The sequence below is a fragment of the Schistocerca piceifrons genome, chromosome 2, assembly GCF_021461385.2.
Source record: "Schistocerca piceifrons isolate TAMUIC-IGC-003096 chromosome 2, iqSchPice1.1, whole genome shotgun sequence".
Taxonomy (NCBI): domain Eukaryota; kingdom Metazoa; phylum Arthropoda; class Insecta; order Orthoptera; family Acrididae; genus Schistocerca; species Schistocerca piceifrons.
In genome coordinates this window covers 1,033,653,278-1,033,673,158 of record NC_060139.1, presented here as the reverse complement: position 1 = coordinate 1,033,673,158, position 19,881 = coordinate 1,033,653,278, and the positions used below count along the sequence as shown (strand labels likewise).

At 45.2% G+C, this 19,881-nt stretch overlaps 1 protein-coding gene across 2 annotated transcripts in view; it reads left to right on the top strand.

The window, feature by feature from the left end:
- Positions 1-19,881, top strand: part of LOC124776991 (dehydrogenase/reductase SDR family member 11-like) — a 72,309-nt gene that overhangs the window by 25,978 nt on the left and 26,450 nt on the right. For both annotated transcript variants that reach the window (XM_047252238.1, XM_047252236.1), the window contains exons 3-4: positions 5,763-5,892; positions 18,179-18,308. In XM_047252238.1, the coding sequence (XP_047108194.1) occupies positions 5,763-5,892; positions 18,179-18,308 (260 nt within the window). The remainder of the gene's footprint in view (positions 1-5,762; positions 5,893-18,178; positions 18,309-19,881) is intronic.

Here is a 19,881-nt window from a genome sequence, read left to right as displayed (position 1 = left end):
CAACCAGTGTTCTGGCCGCGACTGACATTGAATTGTTTTGAGAACATTGCACAGGTGTCGTTCTTTGTCATATACAATAGCGTGATCTGAAAGCTTGACTACGATCTACATTTATGTTAAAGTAAGCATTTCTCTCCGTGTTTCCGTATTCTTGTCCAACTTCTGCACACATCTATTTTATACAATTACACTATGTGATCAAAAGTATCCGGAAACTTGGCTGAAAATGACTTACAAGTTCGTGGGGCCATCAATCTGTAATGCAGGAATTCAATATGGTGTTGGCCCGTCCTTAGCATTGATGACAGCTTCCACTCTCACAGGCATACGTTCAGTCAAGGGCTGGAAGGTTTCTTGGGGAATGGCAGCCCATTCTTCGCGGAGTGCTGCACTTGCGAGACGTATCGATGTCAATCGGTCGGGCCTGTCACGAAGTCGGCGTTCCAAAACATCCCAAAGGTGTTCTGCAGGATTCAGGTCAGGACTCTGTGTAGGCCAGTCCGTTACAGGGATGTTATTGTCGTGTAACCACTCCGCCCCAGACCGCACATTGTGAACAGGTGCTCGATCGTGCTGATAGATGCAATCGCCAACTCCGAATTGCTCTTCAACAATGGGAAGCAAGGAGGTGCTTAAAATATCAGTGTAGGCCACGCAAAACAACAAGGGATGCACGCCCCTTCCATGAGAAACATGACCACACCATGACACCACCACCTCCGAATTTTACTGTTGGCACTGCACACGCCGGCAGATGACGTTCACCGGGCATTCGCCATACCCACACCCTGCCCTCGGATCGCCACATTGTGTATTGTGATTCGTCACTCCACATAACATTTTTCCACTGTTCAATCGTCCAATGTTTACGATCCTTACACCAAACGAGGCCTCGTTTGGCATTTTGCTGGCGTGATGTGTGGCTTATGAGCAGCCACTCGACCATAAAATCCAAGTTTTCTCACCTCCCGCCTAACTGTCATAGTACTGGCAGCGATCCTGATGGAGTTTAGAATTCCTGTGTGATGGCCTTGATAGTCTGCCTGTTACACATTACGACCCTCTTCAACTGTCGGCGGTCTCTGGCAGTCAACAGACGAGGTCGGCCTGTACGCTTTTGTGCTGTACGTGTCCCTTAAAATTTCCACTTCACTATCACATCGGAAACAGTGGACCTAGGGATGTTTAGGAATGTGGAAATCTCGCCTACAGGCGTATGGCACAAGTGACACCCAAGCATCTGACCACATTCGAAGTCCGTGAGTTCCGTGGAGCCCCCCATTCCGCTCTCTGACGATATCTAATGATTACTGAGGTCGCTGATGTGGAGTACCTGGCAGTAGGTGGCAGCACAATGCACGTAATATGAAAAACGTATGTTTTGGGGGTGTCCAGATACTTTTGATCACATAGTGTATGTACAGGTTAAAGCACACATGTCGTGATAGTCTTATTATTCCCAGACATTGTTTATTTATGCGGAGCATCTTGACTGTACTTGCCAGAGCGATAATTAGTTCAATCGAGTGAAATTTAGTACATAACATACAGAACGTAACAAATGAGTTCTTGTGTTATTAAAACGTCTGGAAAAATGATTGTTCATAATGTTTGCGAAGTATTTTGAAGCCTTTATTTTAGAAAGACTGTCTAATTAGAATTTTTGACTTATAAGTTACTAAGAAAAATTCAGTCACCAACTGTGACATGGTCGCGTATACAAACAGTGATTCAATACTGTCAAATGTTTTTTATTCCAGTCTTTGATCACAATATGAATTCTTTAGACGATGACCGGTTTCAGTCTGTAATGACCATCCTCAGACCTTTTTTACACCATGTCCTAAAGTGATAAGACCATAATGGCATCGTCAAAACATAGAAATACACTCCTAGAAATTGAAATAAGAACACCGTGAATTCATTGTCCCAGGAAGGGGAAACTTTATTGACACATTCCTGGGGTCAGATACATCACATGATCACACTGACAGAACCACAGGCACATAGACACAGGCAACAGAGCATGCACAATGTCGGCACTAGTACAGTGTATATCCACCTTTCGCAGCAATGCAGGCTGCTATTCTCCCATGGAGACGATCGTAGAGATGCTGGATGTAGTTCTGTGGAACGGCTTGCCATGCCATTTCCACCTGGCGCCTCAGTTGGACCAGCGTTCGTGCTGGACGTGCAGACCGCGTGAGACGACGCTTCATCCAGTCCCAAACATGCTCAATGGGGGACAGATCCGGAGACCTTGCTGGCCAGGGTAGTTGACTTACACCTTCTAGAGCACGTTGGGTGGCACGGGATACATGCGGACGTGCATTGTCCTGTTGGAACAGCAAGTTCCCTTGCCGGTCTAGGAATGGTAGAACGATGGGTTCGATGACGGTTTGGATGTACCGTGCACTATTCAGTGTCCCCTCGACGATCACCAGTGGTGTACGGCCAGTGTAGGAGATCGCTCCCCACACCATGATGCCGGGTGTTGGCCCTGTGTGCCTCGGTCGTATGCAGTCCTGATTGTGGCGCTCACCTGCACGGCGCCAAACACGCATACGACCATCATTGGCACCAAGGCAGAAGCGACTCTCATCGCTGAAGACGACACGTCTCCATTCGTCCCTCCATTCACGCCTGTCGCGACACCACTGGAGGCGGGCTGCACGATGTTGGGGCGTGAGCGGAAGACGGCCTAACGGTGTGCGGGACCGTAGCCCAGCTTCATGGAGACGGTTGCGAATGGTCCTCGCCGATACCCCAGGAGCAACAGTGTCCCTAATTTGCTGCGAAGTGGTGGTGCGGTCCCCTACAGCACTGCGTAGGATCCTACGGTCTTGGCGTGCATCCGTGCGTCGCTGCGGTCCGGTCCCAGGTCGACGGGCACGTGCACCTTCCGCCGACCACTGGCGACAACATCGATGTACTGTGGAGACCTCACGCCCCACGTGTTGAGCAATTCGGCGGTACGTCCACCCGGCCTCCCGCATGCCCACTATACGCCCTCGCTCAAAGTCCGTTAACTGCACATACGGTTCACGTCCACGCTGTCGCGGCATGCTACCAGTGTTAAAGACTGCGATGGAGCTCCGTATGCCACGGCAAACTGGCTGACACTGACGGCGGCGGTGCACAAATGCTGCGCAGCTAGCGCCATTCGACGGCCAACACCGCGGTTCCTGGTGTGTCCGCTGTGCCGTGCGTGTGATCATTGCTTGTACAGCCCTCTCGCAGTGTCCGGAGCAAGTATGGTGGGTCTGACACAACGGTGTCAATGTGTTCTTTTTTCCTTTTCCAGGAGTGTATAATCGGCATCGTCATATAAAACTAAAATAAGGTGTAGAATAGACTGCATAGTCCACACAGTCATTATTGCAACTGGCTTATCACTTTAGACATGGTGTAAAAAAGATCTGAGGATGGTCATTACGGACTGAAACCGGTCATCGTTTAAAGAATTCATATTGTGATCAAAGACTGGAATAAAAAACATTTGTAAATTCAGTCAGTATACCTAGGCTTGACTTGAGGTAACACCTACCCAGTTAATGCACCACATATCTCGGCTTTGGCTATATAAGCAAAAACATTAGCTAACTGATAGCAGCCTCAGAGCTGGCGTGGGGTGGACACCAGACGTCCAGAGGAAATATTTCAGAGCACATCACCTGTTGCTGGGCTCTGCTGACAGAGTCCAGCGGCAGTACAACAGGACGCAATGGCTACTTCGGCAGAGTCCAACAGCAGTGAGAAGATCGTGACGTAGCATAACTGGCGATTATTTGCTTGAGGCAGCGGCCCAAAGGGAATTGGATTTTCTGCTCTGCAGAAAGTTACATCGCCATTTTTTTAGTTCCCTAGGCGGCTGACTTGCGTGGGCAGTGGTCACACGGTAACGGTTGCCGCCGCTTGTGGCCAAGCTACTAAACCTACGATGTCAGTGGTCTCTGCCATCGATACATCTTTGTCCATTGATGGCAATGATATGAGATTTACAAGATTTACACGCCCTTGATTCAAATCTTCCTGCCTCATGCCTTCTGACAGAGTCCATACAGAATACTATGGCCAGCAGATGCGGAGAGGGCAGGGCACGTGTGGGGAGAGTGATTGTGGAGGGGTCTGTGGGCAGGCGCTGTAGGGGAAATGCCGAGCGCTGGAGGGGAAGTTCTGTTCTAAACTGAAGCCTACACTCACATTTTTGATCAATATTAAGCGGATACCCTCCACACCCACATTTGCATAGTGATGAATCAAAAAAATCTGTCGCCTATGCTTTGATTAGTATCTAAAAAGAATTCCGCCGAAAATACAGCGATTTAATTTCGCCTGGGTTATTGACTGTAACTGTCTGAGAAGTGTAATGAGGCAAATTTTGAGTGAAACCTACATATTTTTGTTGTTCCTATGTTAAAATTTGCTTCTTTCGCCAAAACAGTGTGCAGTTTACACAATCTTACCTCACCAAGATGTTATACAGATGCGAGAGAATTCTGAAACAGTTGTTTATTAAGTTTATGAAGCGAGGAACTGAAGAATTGCGTCTACACTTATGTTGTTCCAAAACCCATAGCATTTCCCGTTTCACCAGCTATCGATGGCCCTTAAAAATAACAATCCTTCACCAAAGAAGTCTGTAGTCAGTAGAATAATATGGTAGACAATGAAGTTTTGCATAACAATGATACAAAAAACTACTCTCCTCTTGGTGTGCTATCATTTGCCATAACCTCATTTCGATATCTCAAGCTGTTTGTGAAATATGAGGAATGTTGCGGATATTTCACTCTGGCTTTATCGCTGACGCGGTTCAATCGCAGATGAATGTGCTACATCAGATCATTTTTCTCGAGACTGGTGACAAATACGGACCTCCACCCACGTCTAAAGAAAAATTCAATAAGTTAGCTGAATTTCGTACACAGCAACATATTGTGTAAATATGCAGCAAATGCAAAATCATAGCGACTCCTATTTTTCATTGCAAACTTTTTCGAATTTCGAGCAGTGTCTCACTTCCACGCGGCAACGGCATTGCCGCAGTGGATACACCGGTTCCCGTAATATCACAGAAGTTAAGCGCTGTCGGGCGTGGTCGGCAGTTGGATGGGTGACCCTCCAGGCTGCCATGCGCTGTTGCCAATTTTAGTGGTGCACTCAGCCTCGTGATGCCAATTGAGGAACTACTCGACCGAATAGTAGCGGCTTCGGTCAAGAATACCATCTTAACGACCGGAAGTGTTGTGTGTTGACCCCACGCACCTCCTATCCACATCCGTCACTGAGGATGACACGGCGGTCGGGTGGTCCCGGTAGGCCACTCACGGCCTGAAGATGGAGTGTCTCACTTCCACGTAAAATATCACAATAACTGTGAGATCTAACGAAATGATGGGCACCTCATAATGAACCACACATATGAAGCTACAGGTGGAGCAAAAATGAAATTTTTTTACCGAATAGGTTCTGTAAATTCATTTGAGAAAAACAGCGGGACATGCGCCTCGATTGTGTCATTCCAGATTGGCCGAAAGATGAGGACAATGTCGGCCTCCCCTTGCGAACAAACGAAAGAACACGCCTAGCGCATTGGACGAAAATTGGACACTGCGCATCGATCACCATATCCTGCAGCAATCAATTTCATTGTAAAGAAAGGCACCAATGCAGTCGCGAAATTCATCATTGTCGAATATGAACAAAATTTGTGAATTCGTTACTATTCTTTGCTCTTTGACACTCTGATATGTTGACAGCTGGCAAGACGGAGGACTGGAAACGAATCCTGGACGTGAACGTGCTGGGCCTGAGTATCTGCACCAGGGAGGCCGTGCAGGACATGCTGAGCAGGGGCGTCGACGACGGCTTCATCATTCACATCAACAGGTAGGCTTCCCATAGATGTATGCATCTAAAACGCTTGCTTCTAGATCGTTTCAGTTCAAACTTCATATCGAAACTGTTCTGTAGAAAACGATAATTCCTTCTCTTTTGGCATGCAATAGAGCGTAAAAATATTTACAGAATGGATGTTTCACTCTCCAGTGGAGTGCAGGCTGCAGCAAAGCTCGAAACTACGAGCTGAATCTGCATCTTCGATGTCTGCAAAGTATCAGGGAGGCACTACTGGACTTATCTAAAGCAAGCTGACGGAGGTGCTTGGCTGGCTCGTTAGGTAAAGATGGAAAGGTTCGATTTAGAGTTGTGATTCAGCACAAACTCTTGGTCTTTGCAGAGTTCAAGTGTTTATGTGCATTGTCATCGCATATACTTTCTGTGCTTACCGAGATACTGAAGCCAGTACATTTTAAATAAAAAATTGTGCTTAGGCATCCTACAAGTGAAGACAAAGGCTGTTGCACAGTAGAATTTCACTGCAGCTGCCATGTCACAACATCACGTAACAGGACTTACCGCAGCTTTCGGACCAAGGGTGGAAGCATTTCCCCTAACAGCTAAGTTTGTAATATGTTCGTGTGCCGCTATGGTGAAAGTATACCGTTCACAGCAAAATGGCGCTATCCTAAACCGGCGCCAAGGATACTGTGGTGCACCATAAAAGCCGTAGATGTCAGGGATGAATGACGGCTGCGCTGTGCAGGTGAATGGACGGGTAGTTACTGAACAACTAACGGCCTAGATGAACCAAGAGGCTACCGACAATGTCTCGTCAATGACCGTTCAGCGAATATTGGTGTGTATGGGCCTCCGCAGGAGGCGCCTGGTTCATTCACCCATGCTGACTGCTGAGTGGCGATAGGTGGCCATTTCAGAGACTCCAACGGCTGAAACGTCAGAAAGTAAAAGCACTGCAATAATTGTTGGAAGAGGACCAGAGGAGCGAGACTTGTGGTCTGGGGAGTGTTTTCATGGCATTCCCTGGGTGATGATATTATGAAATGCACAGTGGGCTAGCACAAGTATCTATCTATCCTTGTGGTCCATGTACACCTCTACATGCAGTTTGATTTCCTCAGCACGATGGCATCTACCAGCAGGTTAACGCAATGTGTAACACAGGTCGCAAACGTACATGGATGGTTTGGAGAGCACCAGGATGTTTTTATCGTACTTTCCTGGGCACCAAACACCCCGGATTTAAACCCAATCGGGAATGTATGGGACACGCCTTGGATCCTCAAGGGAGAAACCTAGCCCAGCTGACCATGACGCTAGAGTTGGCTCGGCTACCCATCCCAGTCAGTACCTTCCAGAACCTCACTGATGCTCTTCCTGCAAGCCCTCGCTACAAAAGGTAATTATTCAGGAGTTTGACAGGTGGTCACATTGACGTGACAGTACAGCGTAAAATATTGACGTTACTGGGAGTTGAAAACAATACAGTAAGCAAAACAAACGCAATCTCTCCGATAGTTCACAACTCTGAATGTCTGTGATATAAAAACCTGGTATTGGACAACATGAATACCGTGTGGTCCAACTCGTACTTTGTAGCACGCTTGGATCCTTCTTAGCATGCAATGAACAAGCTAGTCGACACTTTACTGCTGAAGCTTGTTGCACTATCCGATCGTGGTCCTCCTTATGCCATCCTGTGTCCAAGGAACATTATCAGCGACACAGCTTGTGGTCTTGGGGTACTGTTCTCGCTTCCCGCGCATGGGGTCCCAGGTTCGATTCCTGGCAGGGTCAGGGATTTTTCCCTGCCTCGAGATGACTGGGTGTTGTTGTGTCGTCTTCATGATCATCATTCATCACCATTACGCTCGGAGGAAGGCAATGGCAAATCACATCCACTAGGACCTTGCCTAGTAAATGGTGCGGGTCTCCCACATCGTCCCCTACGCTCCTCGAAGTATGGAACATCATCATCATCACTTCCAAGTATATGTAGCCGAGTTCAATTCAGCAGGTAGCACAGGCTAGCTCTTTAGCTAGCCCACACTCCCACCTCAATCTACGACTTATCTGCAGTCACCATCCACGTCCTCCTTGCTCGCCAATTTTAGATTCCCACTGGAGGTCGAATGCCCATCGAGGCATATCCCTTACATGAATACTTGGTGACTGTTCTTTCAGATATGTCCAAAAGGAGAGACACCATATATTCATATAATTCTCAATAGTGTTTCGCAAAAAAGACGTCGTCTTTCTTCTAGTGATTCCCATTTGAGTTCACTAAGCATCTCCATAATACTCGAGTGTTGATCGAACCAAATGTAGCAATACGTCTGTGAATTGCTTGAGTGGTCTTTTAATCCGACCTGATGGTGATACGTTGCACGTGTGTTGAGGTGCAATGAGAACACTGTCCAGTTTAACAAAGTAGAACAAGTTTATTAAGTGTTCAAGAACACAAGTCTCCTTTGTGAGGTTTTACGTTACATGTAAATGGAAGTTCGTTTGGTACTTTTAGTCCGAACAAGGGAGACAATGATCAAGTTGCCAAACACCAAAATGAATAAGAAAGTGGGCGCAAGTTGCGATTCATTTGGAATGTTCTGGAGTTAATCACACAGGTAGTCATGGTCTCGGCAAAGGGAGGCAACATGTATTTAGCTGGCGTCAGGTTAAATTCTGAAGAAGTAAATTGTGCCCTAAGCTCAGTAGGGGCTAGAAGTTAAACACAGTACAGCGACTATTCGATGAGAGTGCCTTAGTTGGAATTCAAATTGATAGACCACTATCGTTGTTGGCATCTGGCCCAAGGACCTCTAAGGAATAACTGGTTCAATAGCTGAGTTTGAAGTACCATTCCACAGTGCCAGCCTTAAAATGTCGCTGCTCACAGATACAGTGAGGTCTGCTAGTAAGCATGTGAGATTGTGTAGGAAAATAGTGCCTGTGATCACAGTGAGACAGCTGTGGAAGTGCGCTCCCCTGCCAACAGGCCTGGTGCCCCTCGTGGCTGCTGTGTGAGACTCCGGGGACACCACGTGGTAGTGATGTCCAGAACGTGTACCAACATATGAGACGAATGTAGATCGGTGTCTGGCAACAGGCGGGTATATCTTGTGGCGGATGAAGCCTGAAATGTGGACAACCTGCAGGATGCGAGTGTGTTGCAGGTTGCTGTCAACAGTAGCGATCCCAAGCACTCGAGCAGAACTCAAGATAGGGTAGCGCTAGTGTTTTATATGTGGTCTCCTTTACATGTGAGATACACATTTATTAGAATTCTCCCAATAATACCAAGTCGATCATTTGCCTTCCTTACTACAGACATTACATGCATGTGCCATTTCACATTTAACTGATGTGACTGTGTCGAGCCATGCAACGCTAATACCGTATTTGAACGTTATGGGATTGTTTTTCCTACTGGTCCGCATTAGCTTAAAATTTTCCACATTTAGGGCAAGTTGTCACTATCACACCAAATAAATGTTGTGTTTAATTCACTCTGTATCCTTCTACGCTCACTTAATGACGACACTTTCCCATATAAGACGGCATCATCAGCAAACAATTACAGACTGCTGCTCACTCTATGCACCAGATCGTCTTTCTATACAGAGAACAACAATACTTCTGTCACACTTCCCTGGGGCACTTCTGAAGATATCCTTGTCTATAATGAACACTCGCTGTCTGAAGCAATGCCCTGGATTCTACTGCTTAAGAGGTGTTTCAGTCACTTACATATCTGGGAACCTATTCAGTATGGCGCACTGTGTCAAACGCTTTCCGGAATTCTAAGAATATGGAAACTGCCTGTTGTCTTTCATGCATGGTTGGCAGGATATCGTGCAAGAAAAGACAAGCTGAGTTCCACACGGTTGATACATTCTAAATCTGTACTGATTTGTGAACAAAAGCTTTTCTGTCTCAAGGAAATTTTTTTTATTCTAACTTCGAATATGTTCAAGACTTCTTCAGTGAACATATGTTATGGGGCTCGATCTGCAATTTTGCAGGTCCTTTTCCTACTCTTGTTTTGTACAGGAGTCGCCGGTACATTTTGCAGTCTTTTGAGACTTTGCACTCGTCGATAGACTCAAGATAAATGCAAACTAACTAAGGGGCCAATGCTGTTGGCTAATTTCTGTAAAACCTAACTGGGGTTCCATCTGGAGCTAGCGATGGTGGCGAGAAGTTTTTGATGTCACTGTGTGGACATGACATAAGGACCCAACTAGCCGAGTTCTTGTGGATATCATTATATTACACACTTCTAGCGACTAATGTATTAGTGCAAATCACACTGTCGTACACTTGCTGCCACACGGAGTGGTTCAAATGGCTCGAATGGCTATGAGCACTATGGGACTTAACTTCTTAGGTCATCAGTCCCCTAGAACTTATAACTACTTAAAACTAACTAACCTAAGGACATCACACACATCCAGGCAAGATTCGAAGCAGGATTCGTAGCGGTCGCGCGGTTCCAGACTGTAGCGCCTAGAACCCCTCGGCCACCCTGGCTGGCCATGCTGAGTGGCCGCTCGGTTCGAGGCACCATGTCACGGATTGTGCGGCCCCTTTCGCTGGAGGGTCGAGTCCTCCTTCGGGCGTGGGTGTGTGTGTTGTTGTTAGCAAAGTTAGTTTAAGTAGTGTATAAGTCCAGGGGCCGATGATCTCAGCAGTTTGATCCCTTAGGTATTCACACACATTAGAACACACACATACAGCTGCTAGCTCCTTACATAAATACATTATCGTATGCACAAACAGAAGTGTAACATTCGATATGGTCTGACTCACAAATTCTTCTCCTATACCAACCTCTTCGTATCAGAGTAGCATTTGCAATCGACGTCCTCACTTATTTGCTGGATATATTCCAATTTCAATCTTCCGCTACAGTTTTTATTTTCTGCAGCTCACTGTAGTACCATGGAAGTTATTCCCTGATCCCTTGACGTATGTGTTATCATCCTACTGCCTCTTCTTCTTATCAGTGTTCACGATATACTCCTTTTCTGCAGAGAACCTCCTCTCTCCTTATCACGTCATTCCACCTAATTTTCATCATCTTTCTACAGAACTACAACTCAAACACTTTGAGTCTCCCTTTTTCGATTTTTCTTACCGTGCATGATTCACTTCCATAAAAGGCCATCCTCCAAAATTTCTTCCTCAAGTTAAGACTGAGGCTTGGTACGACTTCTTTCGGCTGCCATTGCCAACTTAGTCTGTTCTAGTTTGCTTTTGATGTCCTCCTTGCTTCTCTATCATATGTTACTTCGCTTCCACGGTAGAAGAATTCAGTCACTTCATTTACAGTGAAGCAACCAGGAAGAGATGAGGAAACGAAATGGCTCTGCGTGCATTGAGAGTGAATATGAAGTTATTTCAGCGAAGACAAAATCGAGTGACCTTTACATAGAACTTGGCAGTATGAGCTGACACATCAGTATGACGTTGCACCATCTCTGGCCCCGATGCTGCACTGATCCTGTTCGGAAGGGTGTCGTAAGGCCGTTGTATTCTCTCCTGAGTCGAGCTGGCCCACAACTGTCGTTCTGGTGCTTGATACTGGTACTGTGGTTTGAGAAGGTCTCACACACGCCCTACTGGAGATAGCACTGGGAATCTTGCGGGTCACGGGAGTACCTCAGCATCGCAAAGTTCCTAAGACGTGTGCCATTTGTTGATGTGCACTGTCTTCAGTAAAAATGGCACCACGGTACTGTCGCATAGGAGCCAACAGACGAGGACACAGGATGTGCGTGACGTATTTTTGTGCCGCCAGAGTTCCCTCAGTCACTACTATCTAGCACCTGAAATCACACTCGTTGACATCTCAGACCGTGACGCCAGGAGTAACACCACTGTACCTCGAAAGCCTCTTCGGGTTTGCTGCCAGATCCTAAAACCAACTCGAGCGAATATTTCGGCTATCCAACTGTTCGCCAACTTCAGGCAAACGCTGCTGCTGCTGCTGACTCCCGCCGAGAACTGATGCCAAGGCTGGAAACGACGTTCTGTACAGGCCTCCGTAGCCATACACGGCGCATGCGCCGCCTACAGAGTTGCTGTCATCCAAGGCTGGGCAGGTGGCGCCGCTCTTGGCAGATCAAAGGCGACAACGATATATTGCACTCAGAGACTATTTTCGAACATTCTGACTGGCCGCAACGGAGAAATTTCCGTTTTGTTGCAGGGTAGTAAAGAGTCCCACGTCTTGCTAAGAGGAAACCCATTATCTCTATTAATCAAATTATCTGCCAACCTAATTTCAATCGCCTTTTCCTAAACATAGTTCCAAAAACCGGAAGTGTTGGCAACTATCACAGTTTCGTCAAATTTCATCCCGTTTCCATCGTTTAAGCAATGTTCAAAAATGGTTCAAATGGCTCTGAGCATTATGTGACTTAACATCTATGGTCATCAGTCCCCTAGAACGTAGAACTACTTAAACCTAACTAACCTAAGGACATCACACACATCCATGCCCGAGGCAGGATTCGAACCTGCGACCGTAGTAGTCGCGCGGTTGCGGACTGAGCGCCTGAACCGCTAGACGACCGCGGCCGGCTTTAAGCAATGTTCAGCTACCGCCTATTTTTCTGGATGCCTCATATTACAGCAATGTTCCACGCACCTGTCCTGAACTGTGCGAATTGAACGGCCGAGGTAAGCCTTCGCACAGTGACACGGAATTTTGTATATGTCAGGCTTCCTAAGCTCCACGTCATGTTTCACAGAGCCGAGTAGTGCCCTAATCTTAGAAGTTGGATGGAACATATTCTTAATGTTAAAACTCTTTAAAATACTACGAATCTAAAACGATATTTTGCAGTGAACACATAGTGCGTAGTGGAGCAATCACTCTGTTGTAGAAATAATTCAAAAGTCAAGATCGCTTAAATACTGTTTCTGGATAACCGGTTTCAACCCTGAAAAGGTGCCATCATCGGATGTGTGAAGATATAACGTGACAGGTTTGATGGAGGGCTTACACGAGTTACACTGTATACATTACCATTAGCACAGTACCATATAGCTGAATGTAGAATAACATTTATAAACCATTTGGATATAACGATACATGAGGCAGACCAGCCGATGTAAAATCATTGCCACAAAAAATAAAAAACAACTGCTGTCATGGTCATTGTTTTCCATAAGATATGTAAAACCGAAGTCACAAGATAAAACTATTTGGCACATGGCCGCTGCTCGACTGTCAGCGGTCGGCATCACACTGCCCTATTCCTCGCCTGTTTACCTGCTGCGATTCTGGTGGTTCACAACCGGCCACTAGATAGCGCTGCCCATGCAGTGCACACACAGTCCCACGGTATAACCACTCATTACTACTACAATACAACTTTACTATTACTGCTAATCAAATACCCATGCAAAGAACACTTTCGCATACACTTACTGTACATACTATACATACTATGCATACTATGCGTACTATACATACTATACTTACTATAAAGTACGTCAACATGAAGCAAAGGCATTATCCTTATTAGCAGCAAATTATATTATAATTTACTCTTATTCATATATGGAAGTCAGGAATATACACATAGTAAGCCGTTCATAACACGACTTAGATACAATGTGACGAGTGATTAAAATCTGTATGCTGGGTCTTTGCCTGTCTGGGCACTACGGTCTTAGGTATTGTAAACGCTAAAAAAGTAATAAACTTGCTATAAAAAAATCTCACCATCTATACATTTATTATGAACGTAGAAAGGATCGACTATGAAAACCTGCATGGTCATATGAAATTAAGGAATGCGAGGTCAGAAACAAATTGAGGGGGCACGGGAAGAGGGGGGAGAAACAGACTTGCGCACCAAGATACACAGCCATTCCACGTGCTCTCCCATCGGCATGGCGCACGTGGAATGGTCTGTTTGACCAAGAGAGCAATTGTTTTTTATTTTTTGTGACAATTATTTTATATCAGCTGGTCTGCCTCAAGGCATATCCAAATGGTTTATAAATATTAATCTACATTCAGGTATGTGGTACTATGCTAATAAAAATGTATATAGTGTAACTCATGTAAGCCGGCCGGAAAGGCCGAGCGGTTCTAGGCGATACAGTCTGGAACCGCGCGACCGCTACGTTGCAGGTGCGAACCCTGTTTCGGGCATGGATGTGTGTGATGTCCTTAGGTTAGTTAGGTTTAAGTAGTTCTAAGTTCTAGGGGACTGATGACCTCAGCAGTTAAGTCCTATAGTACTCAGAGCCATTTTAACTCATGTAAGCCCTCCCTCAAACCTGTGTGTTATATCTTCACAGATCCATGATGGCATCTTTAATGTGTTGAAACCGGTTATCCAGTAAGCAGTATTTAAGCGATCTTGGCTTTTGAATTATTTCTACTTAAACGATATGCCTCCATCATAAGGAATAAAGGCAAAAGGTCTATGATCCTCTTCATACACCTCCGGGAATGGTCGAAACTCCGTAGCCCGACGGTGTTCTACTAAGGGCGGCGCCATCTGCCCAGTCTTGGAAGGTAGTAACTGTGATGGGCGGCGCATGCGCCGCGTACGGTTTGGGGGCCTATATAGGACGTCGTTTGCAGCCTTGGCATCAGTTATCATCATCATAAGCAGCAGCAGCAGCGCTCTCCTGAAGATGATGGACAGCTGGATCGCCGAAATATTGAATCGAGTTGATTTTAGGATCCAGTAGCAAACCCGGAGGGACTTCCAACACTTATTAGCCTACAGGGTCACACCACTGTGTCTTTCAGTAACACTAGCATAATGGGATCGCTCCAAAGGCCGCCACCTTACTCACCGACGAGATCACTTGTGGCAGTGTAGAACCACGTTTCGTCGTTGAACAAATTTCGACGCCATTAATAAGATCATGCTTCTCAATCATGACAACACACCAGAAGCAGCTGTTTATGCTGTGTTAGCGGCAGCCCACACATCTGACGGTAATTGCCTACTAGTGTCCGACCAATGGTGTGGGTTGACACAGAATTTTGCAGGAAGTCCATTACTTGTTCTCGGATTGCAGATCCAAACGTGAAGGGGTTGCAGTGTGCTTGGTCCACAATAAGGCGATCCTCTCTTGTGGTGGAAGCTGGACAGTGAGTATGCCTACTTTAACTTTCCCAAGCAATTCAGCATTGGACCACAGTCACATCCGAGTCTGGATATTATCCGCTTCGACCAGCCAACCAAATTTAGATCCACAGTTATGTTCGTTTCAATCTTTGTCAGGTGCAGATAACGCTGTCTTACACGAATACACAGCATTCCCATGTCTTTCACAGCGATCACTCAATATCAGGCGTTGTTCATGTACCTTGTATACTCTACCACACGAGGTAACAACACTAAACACAACCAACACACTAATTTACACAGGTAGCCATTCTGTCAAAGAGAACTACAAGCCTAAGTATTTGCATATCCACCGACGGTGTATACGCTCACGAAGTTACGTTGACTGTTGACCATGCTTTCTGGGTGCTTCGCCTTTTTCTGTCGGCCAGTGTAGAAGAGTAAATTGTCCTCGGAGCAGATCGTAAGGCGAATTACGACAAACAGCGTGATAAAACAGAGTTAGTCAATACAAACTAAGCAAAGGTGAGTTACAAGGAATACGTTAATTAAAACTTCCGGGTTAGGACGCCGTGGTCGAACAATAGAAATTCTTCCTGCTGACGTTTTGTTGCCATCTGTGAGCAACATCTTCCGAGGGGAGCCAACGACTGGCTGGGCCGTGGAGGTCCCGTTTATATAGAGCGTAAAGAGGCCGCCACCACTCGTCACCTGCTGTTGATAGTGAATCTATCTCTGGCTAACGCCATTACTCTCGATCAAAGATTATCGATTGTCAGATCGTTGATACAAAGTTGACCGGTAAACGATTGTCACATCGTTGATACAAAGTTGACCGCCACATCGTATCTAACTTCTGAAACTTCTTTGTTTAATATCCTTTTTACGTGGACTGAAATAACAGGGAAGGTGAAACTTCTTAATTTAATTTTGAAACTGCTGAGTGAAACTGAACGTACTGTCACTTTATTTGTCTTTATCATTTCACCTCTGACCTACAGAATTATTCCTGACAAATGCAACTCAAAGGTATTCTATTCATTTATGATCCACAATATACAAAGATACGCAATCTGACTGCTCAAATAATTAACAGAAAAGAATGGCCGTGAATTAGAAGAAATCCTAACAATAACCTATACATTTCATAAGACACTTACATCACAAAAAATCTTCTTTACACGAACTACAGCTATACAGCAAGCACCAATACAGCCAGCTAAATAAAAGATTCTAACTACTGTAGGCTCTAACTACTAATAGGCATGTGGTTAGATTCTGTTGCAGAGCAAATAAGGTATTTAGCAAATTTTACCTCAATAATGTGACATCCCGTTCAAAATATTATATAATCGGCTGTGACATCCAGTTCCAAACATTATATAATCATCAACAATAATACGTTTCCGTGACGGACACACGTCCAGATCGTCCGCTTGCGCTAATACTTCAGATTCTCTAACCTGCTAACTATAAACTTCCAGCATCCATCACTGCTGGCTATTCACCTCTAACAACGAGTCCGACCAGCCACAGAGTCTCTTACTGTCAGAGTTATTAATGCAATCTATCGCATTGCCAACATATAAACAGGCTCACACTTTAAGCCTTCTCCTTCTCTGTTAAAATTATTCTAGTGTTTATAAATCTCTACGGCTTCTCTGTACATTGTGCACGATAATGCAAAGTCTTAGCTAGCACACTCGTTTCAATAAATTTTATTTCATGATCACTGTCTTCAAAAAAATGTTCCACTACAGCCTATTTGTCGGTGTGACCGAGACAACAGTTCCTTTTGTGTTCAGTTAGACGGGTATTAACACTTCTTTTCGTTTTTCCAATATAAACCTTCCCACAGCTACACGGAATTTTATGCATCGCAGGGGTTGCAAAAGGACGTCGTGCTTCTTTCGCTGATCTTAAACGTTCACTAATGTTCTTGGTGGGTCTAAAGATTGTTTCAAATCCAAACTTGGCTAGAACTTTCCCAATACGGTCCGTAATACTGTGGATAAATGGAAGAAAAACTTTTCCAGCCTACGGTTGTTGTTGTTGCATGTTTTCGGACACCTTTCTTCTGAGATGGTGAGCTCCATACATCTCATTATCAACACATCCATTTTCCTTAAAAGCTGTTCGTAAATGATTTAGTTCCTCTTGCAAATGAACTGGCTCACAGATTTTATTGGCCCTGTCCATTAATGTTTCAATAACACCTCTTTTCTGCCTGGGATGATGTTTCGTATCCCTATGTAGGAAACGATCGGTATGTGTACCTTTCATATATACCTTATGACCTGAAGTCCCATCTGCCAGTTAAGCTGTCCATTAGTCTCTGTCTCCACAGTAAATTGTGTCTTTGGACTAATACTATTTTAATGCACGAAGAAACCATTCAGTTCCTCTTCACAGAGATTCCGTATCAGCAAAGTGCCATCTGCATACCAATACCACTTCAGTGGACCTAGCTGACTGCAGCGCCCACCGTTAAAAAAAAATCCACAAAAAGATTAGCAACAGCTGGACTTAGAGGGCTCCCCGTTGCTACTCATCCAATTTGTTCATAGAATTCATCATTATATTGAAAATAAGTCGTGGAAAGGCAATGTCAAAACAAAGCTACTACTGTATATCAGTGGGAAACATATCAGCTACGTAAAAAACAGCTTCGTTAATCGGAACTGTGGTGAACAGGGTACAACATCAAAACTGACAAGGAATCACTTGGGCTAACAGTAATCCCTTCAGTTTTTCGATAAAGGACACAGAATTTTTAATATGATGATCAGTTTTTCCGATGTACGATTGTAACAAGGAGGCGAGATGTCTAGCCAACTCTTGACTAGGGGATTCAATAGCATTCACTTACAGAGAATTGTCAATGCAATGTTACGAATGTATCGTCTGACTTAACCTGTCCTCTAATAGCATTACGATCATTTTACATAATGTAACTGCAGGACAAATAAAAAATGTGAGTCATGGACTGTGAGGCTGATCCTAGCGGAGGTTCGAGTCCTCCCTTGGGAATAGTTGTGTGTGTTTGTCCCTTAGGATAATTTAGGTTAAGTAGTGTGTGAGTTTAGGGACTGAAGACCTTAGCAGTTAAGTCCCATAAGATCGCACACAGGTTTGAACATTTTTCGAAAAAATGTGATCATGATATTACAGGACCAAGTAAAAAGTAAAACCGAGTCAAAATTTCTGTGCAGTTTGGCGTGCCACCTTCCCACATTCGACGAGCTGTACGCCATGTACTGCGCCAGCAAGTACGCCGTCAAGGCGCTGCTCGACGGGCTGCGCCTCGACCTGGTCGCTAGGAAGAGCAACATCCGCGTCGGGGTGAGTTCTGGCAACACTGCTCGCCTCCGCTATGTCGCAGCGGTTCTGGTGACGTCATTGTTTCCTTCGTAATTGGCTTTTGGCAGGTACAGCATACCGCCATATCTTGGAATTAACTGGGAATTCGTGCGTATCTTGAGACTGGCCACTCAGACGTAGCATAAAACTTTCCAGTTGCTGTATGGGCAGTTAGACTTAGGGGCAGCCAAGAATCGGCTGGTAACAGATCTCTGGGGCGAGTGCCATAGTCCTCACTCAGCCTGCTCACTCTCTCTCCGCCCCCCCCCCTCTTCACCCACCTGTCTACGCCTGAGGGGGGGGGGAGGGAACTGCTAATGTACTGCAATTAAATGCAGCGCAGACACTCCACATACAAGTTGGTTTTATGTTTCACGCAACACAGCAACACAGACCACAAAGTCTCAGTACTGGCAAAATGGTTCACATGGCTCTGAGCACTATGGGACTTAACATCTGAGAGGTCATCATTGCATGTGTCAGAATTTGTCCCTTGCACAATGTAATTTTCTTTTTAAATACAACCCAATCAAATCAAAAATAAATTGTTTGACACCTTTCGGTGTCTTACTGTGGGCAGCGTGCAGTCAAGTCAAATTAAAATGCGTGGTCAGCAATCCATTATAGATGTTCTAATTTTCGCTTCTATACTCCTATTTCCTTCATAAATTCGACAACAACTGGTTTTAAAGAGAAAAATAGTTTCAGACATGTCTCTTGACTTAATCAGCGTACTTTTCAGTAATATATAAAGTCCCCACACTCTTTGTTCATTTACATCAGTGGGATAGTGTGCAGCAACTTCACAATTTTACTGTTCAATTTCGTCACATAGAGCGTGCCTAGATATTTAGGACAAAGTGCTTCTTGATAAGCAGAACAATGAATCCCATGTGCCGATCGTTTTAAGTTTTTTGCTTTTTCGTTGACAGCGAAACCTTTAAATTCTTTCTGCATGATATTCTTGTTTCCCAACAAATTTGCAATAACCATCGACTATGTGATTGGACAATAGATACTGGTAATTTTCGTCCCTCTCTTCCATCATTCCCAATCATTACTAAAGGCCTGCGATGATATATCACTAGACTACCTCTTTTTGTGCAAAAACAGCGGCATGAAAAAATAGCGAAGGGTAAAGAGCACTGACACCACGAATGCACCGAACTGAAGAGGGTTGTGCTGACCTAAAAATGCCACCCCGCAATACTAAATGAAATGGTTCAAATGGCTCTGAGCACTATGGGACTTACATCTGAAGTCATCAGTCCCCTACAACTACTTAAACCTAACTAACCTAAGGACATCACACACATCCATGGCCGAGGCAGGATTCGAACCTGCTACCGTAGCGGTCGCGCGGTTCCAGATTGAAGCACGTAGAACCACTCGGCCACTCCGGCCGGCCTAAATGAAATGGCGCACCATTCTCAGTACTACGGAGGAGGACTGAGCAAAGCCAAGACAGGCTGAGCCTCAAATGGCCTGCACTCCCGGCATGCGTGACATTTGGCATGTCGTGCCTGGCCATGAGTTAAGACAGCTTAGCGATGGT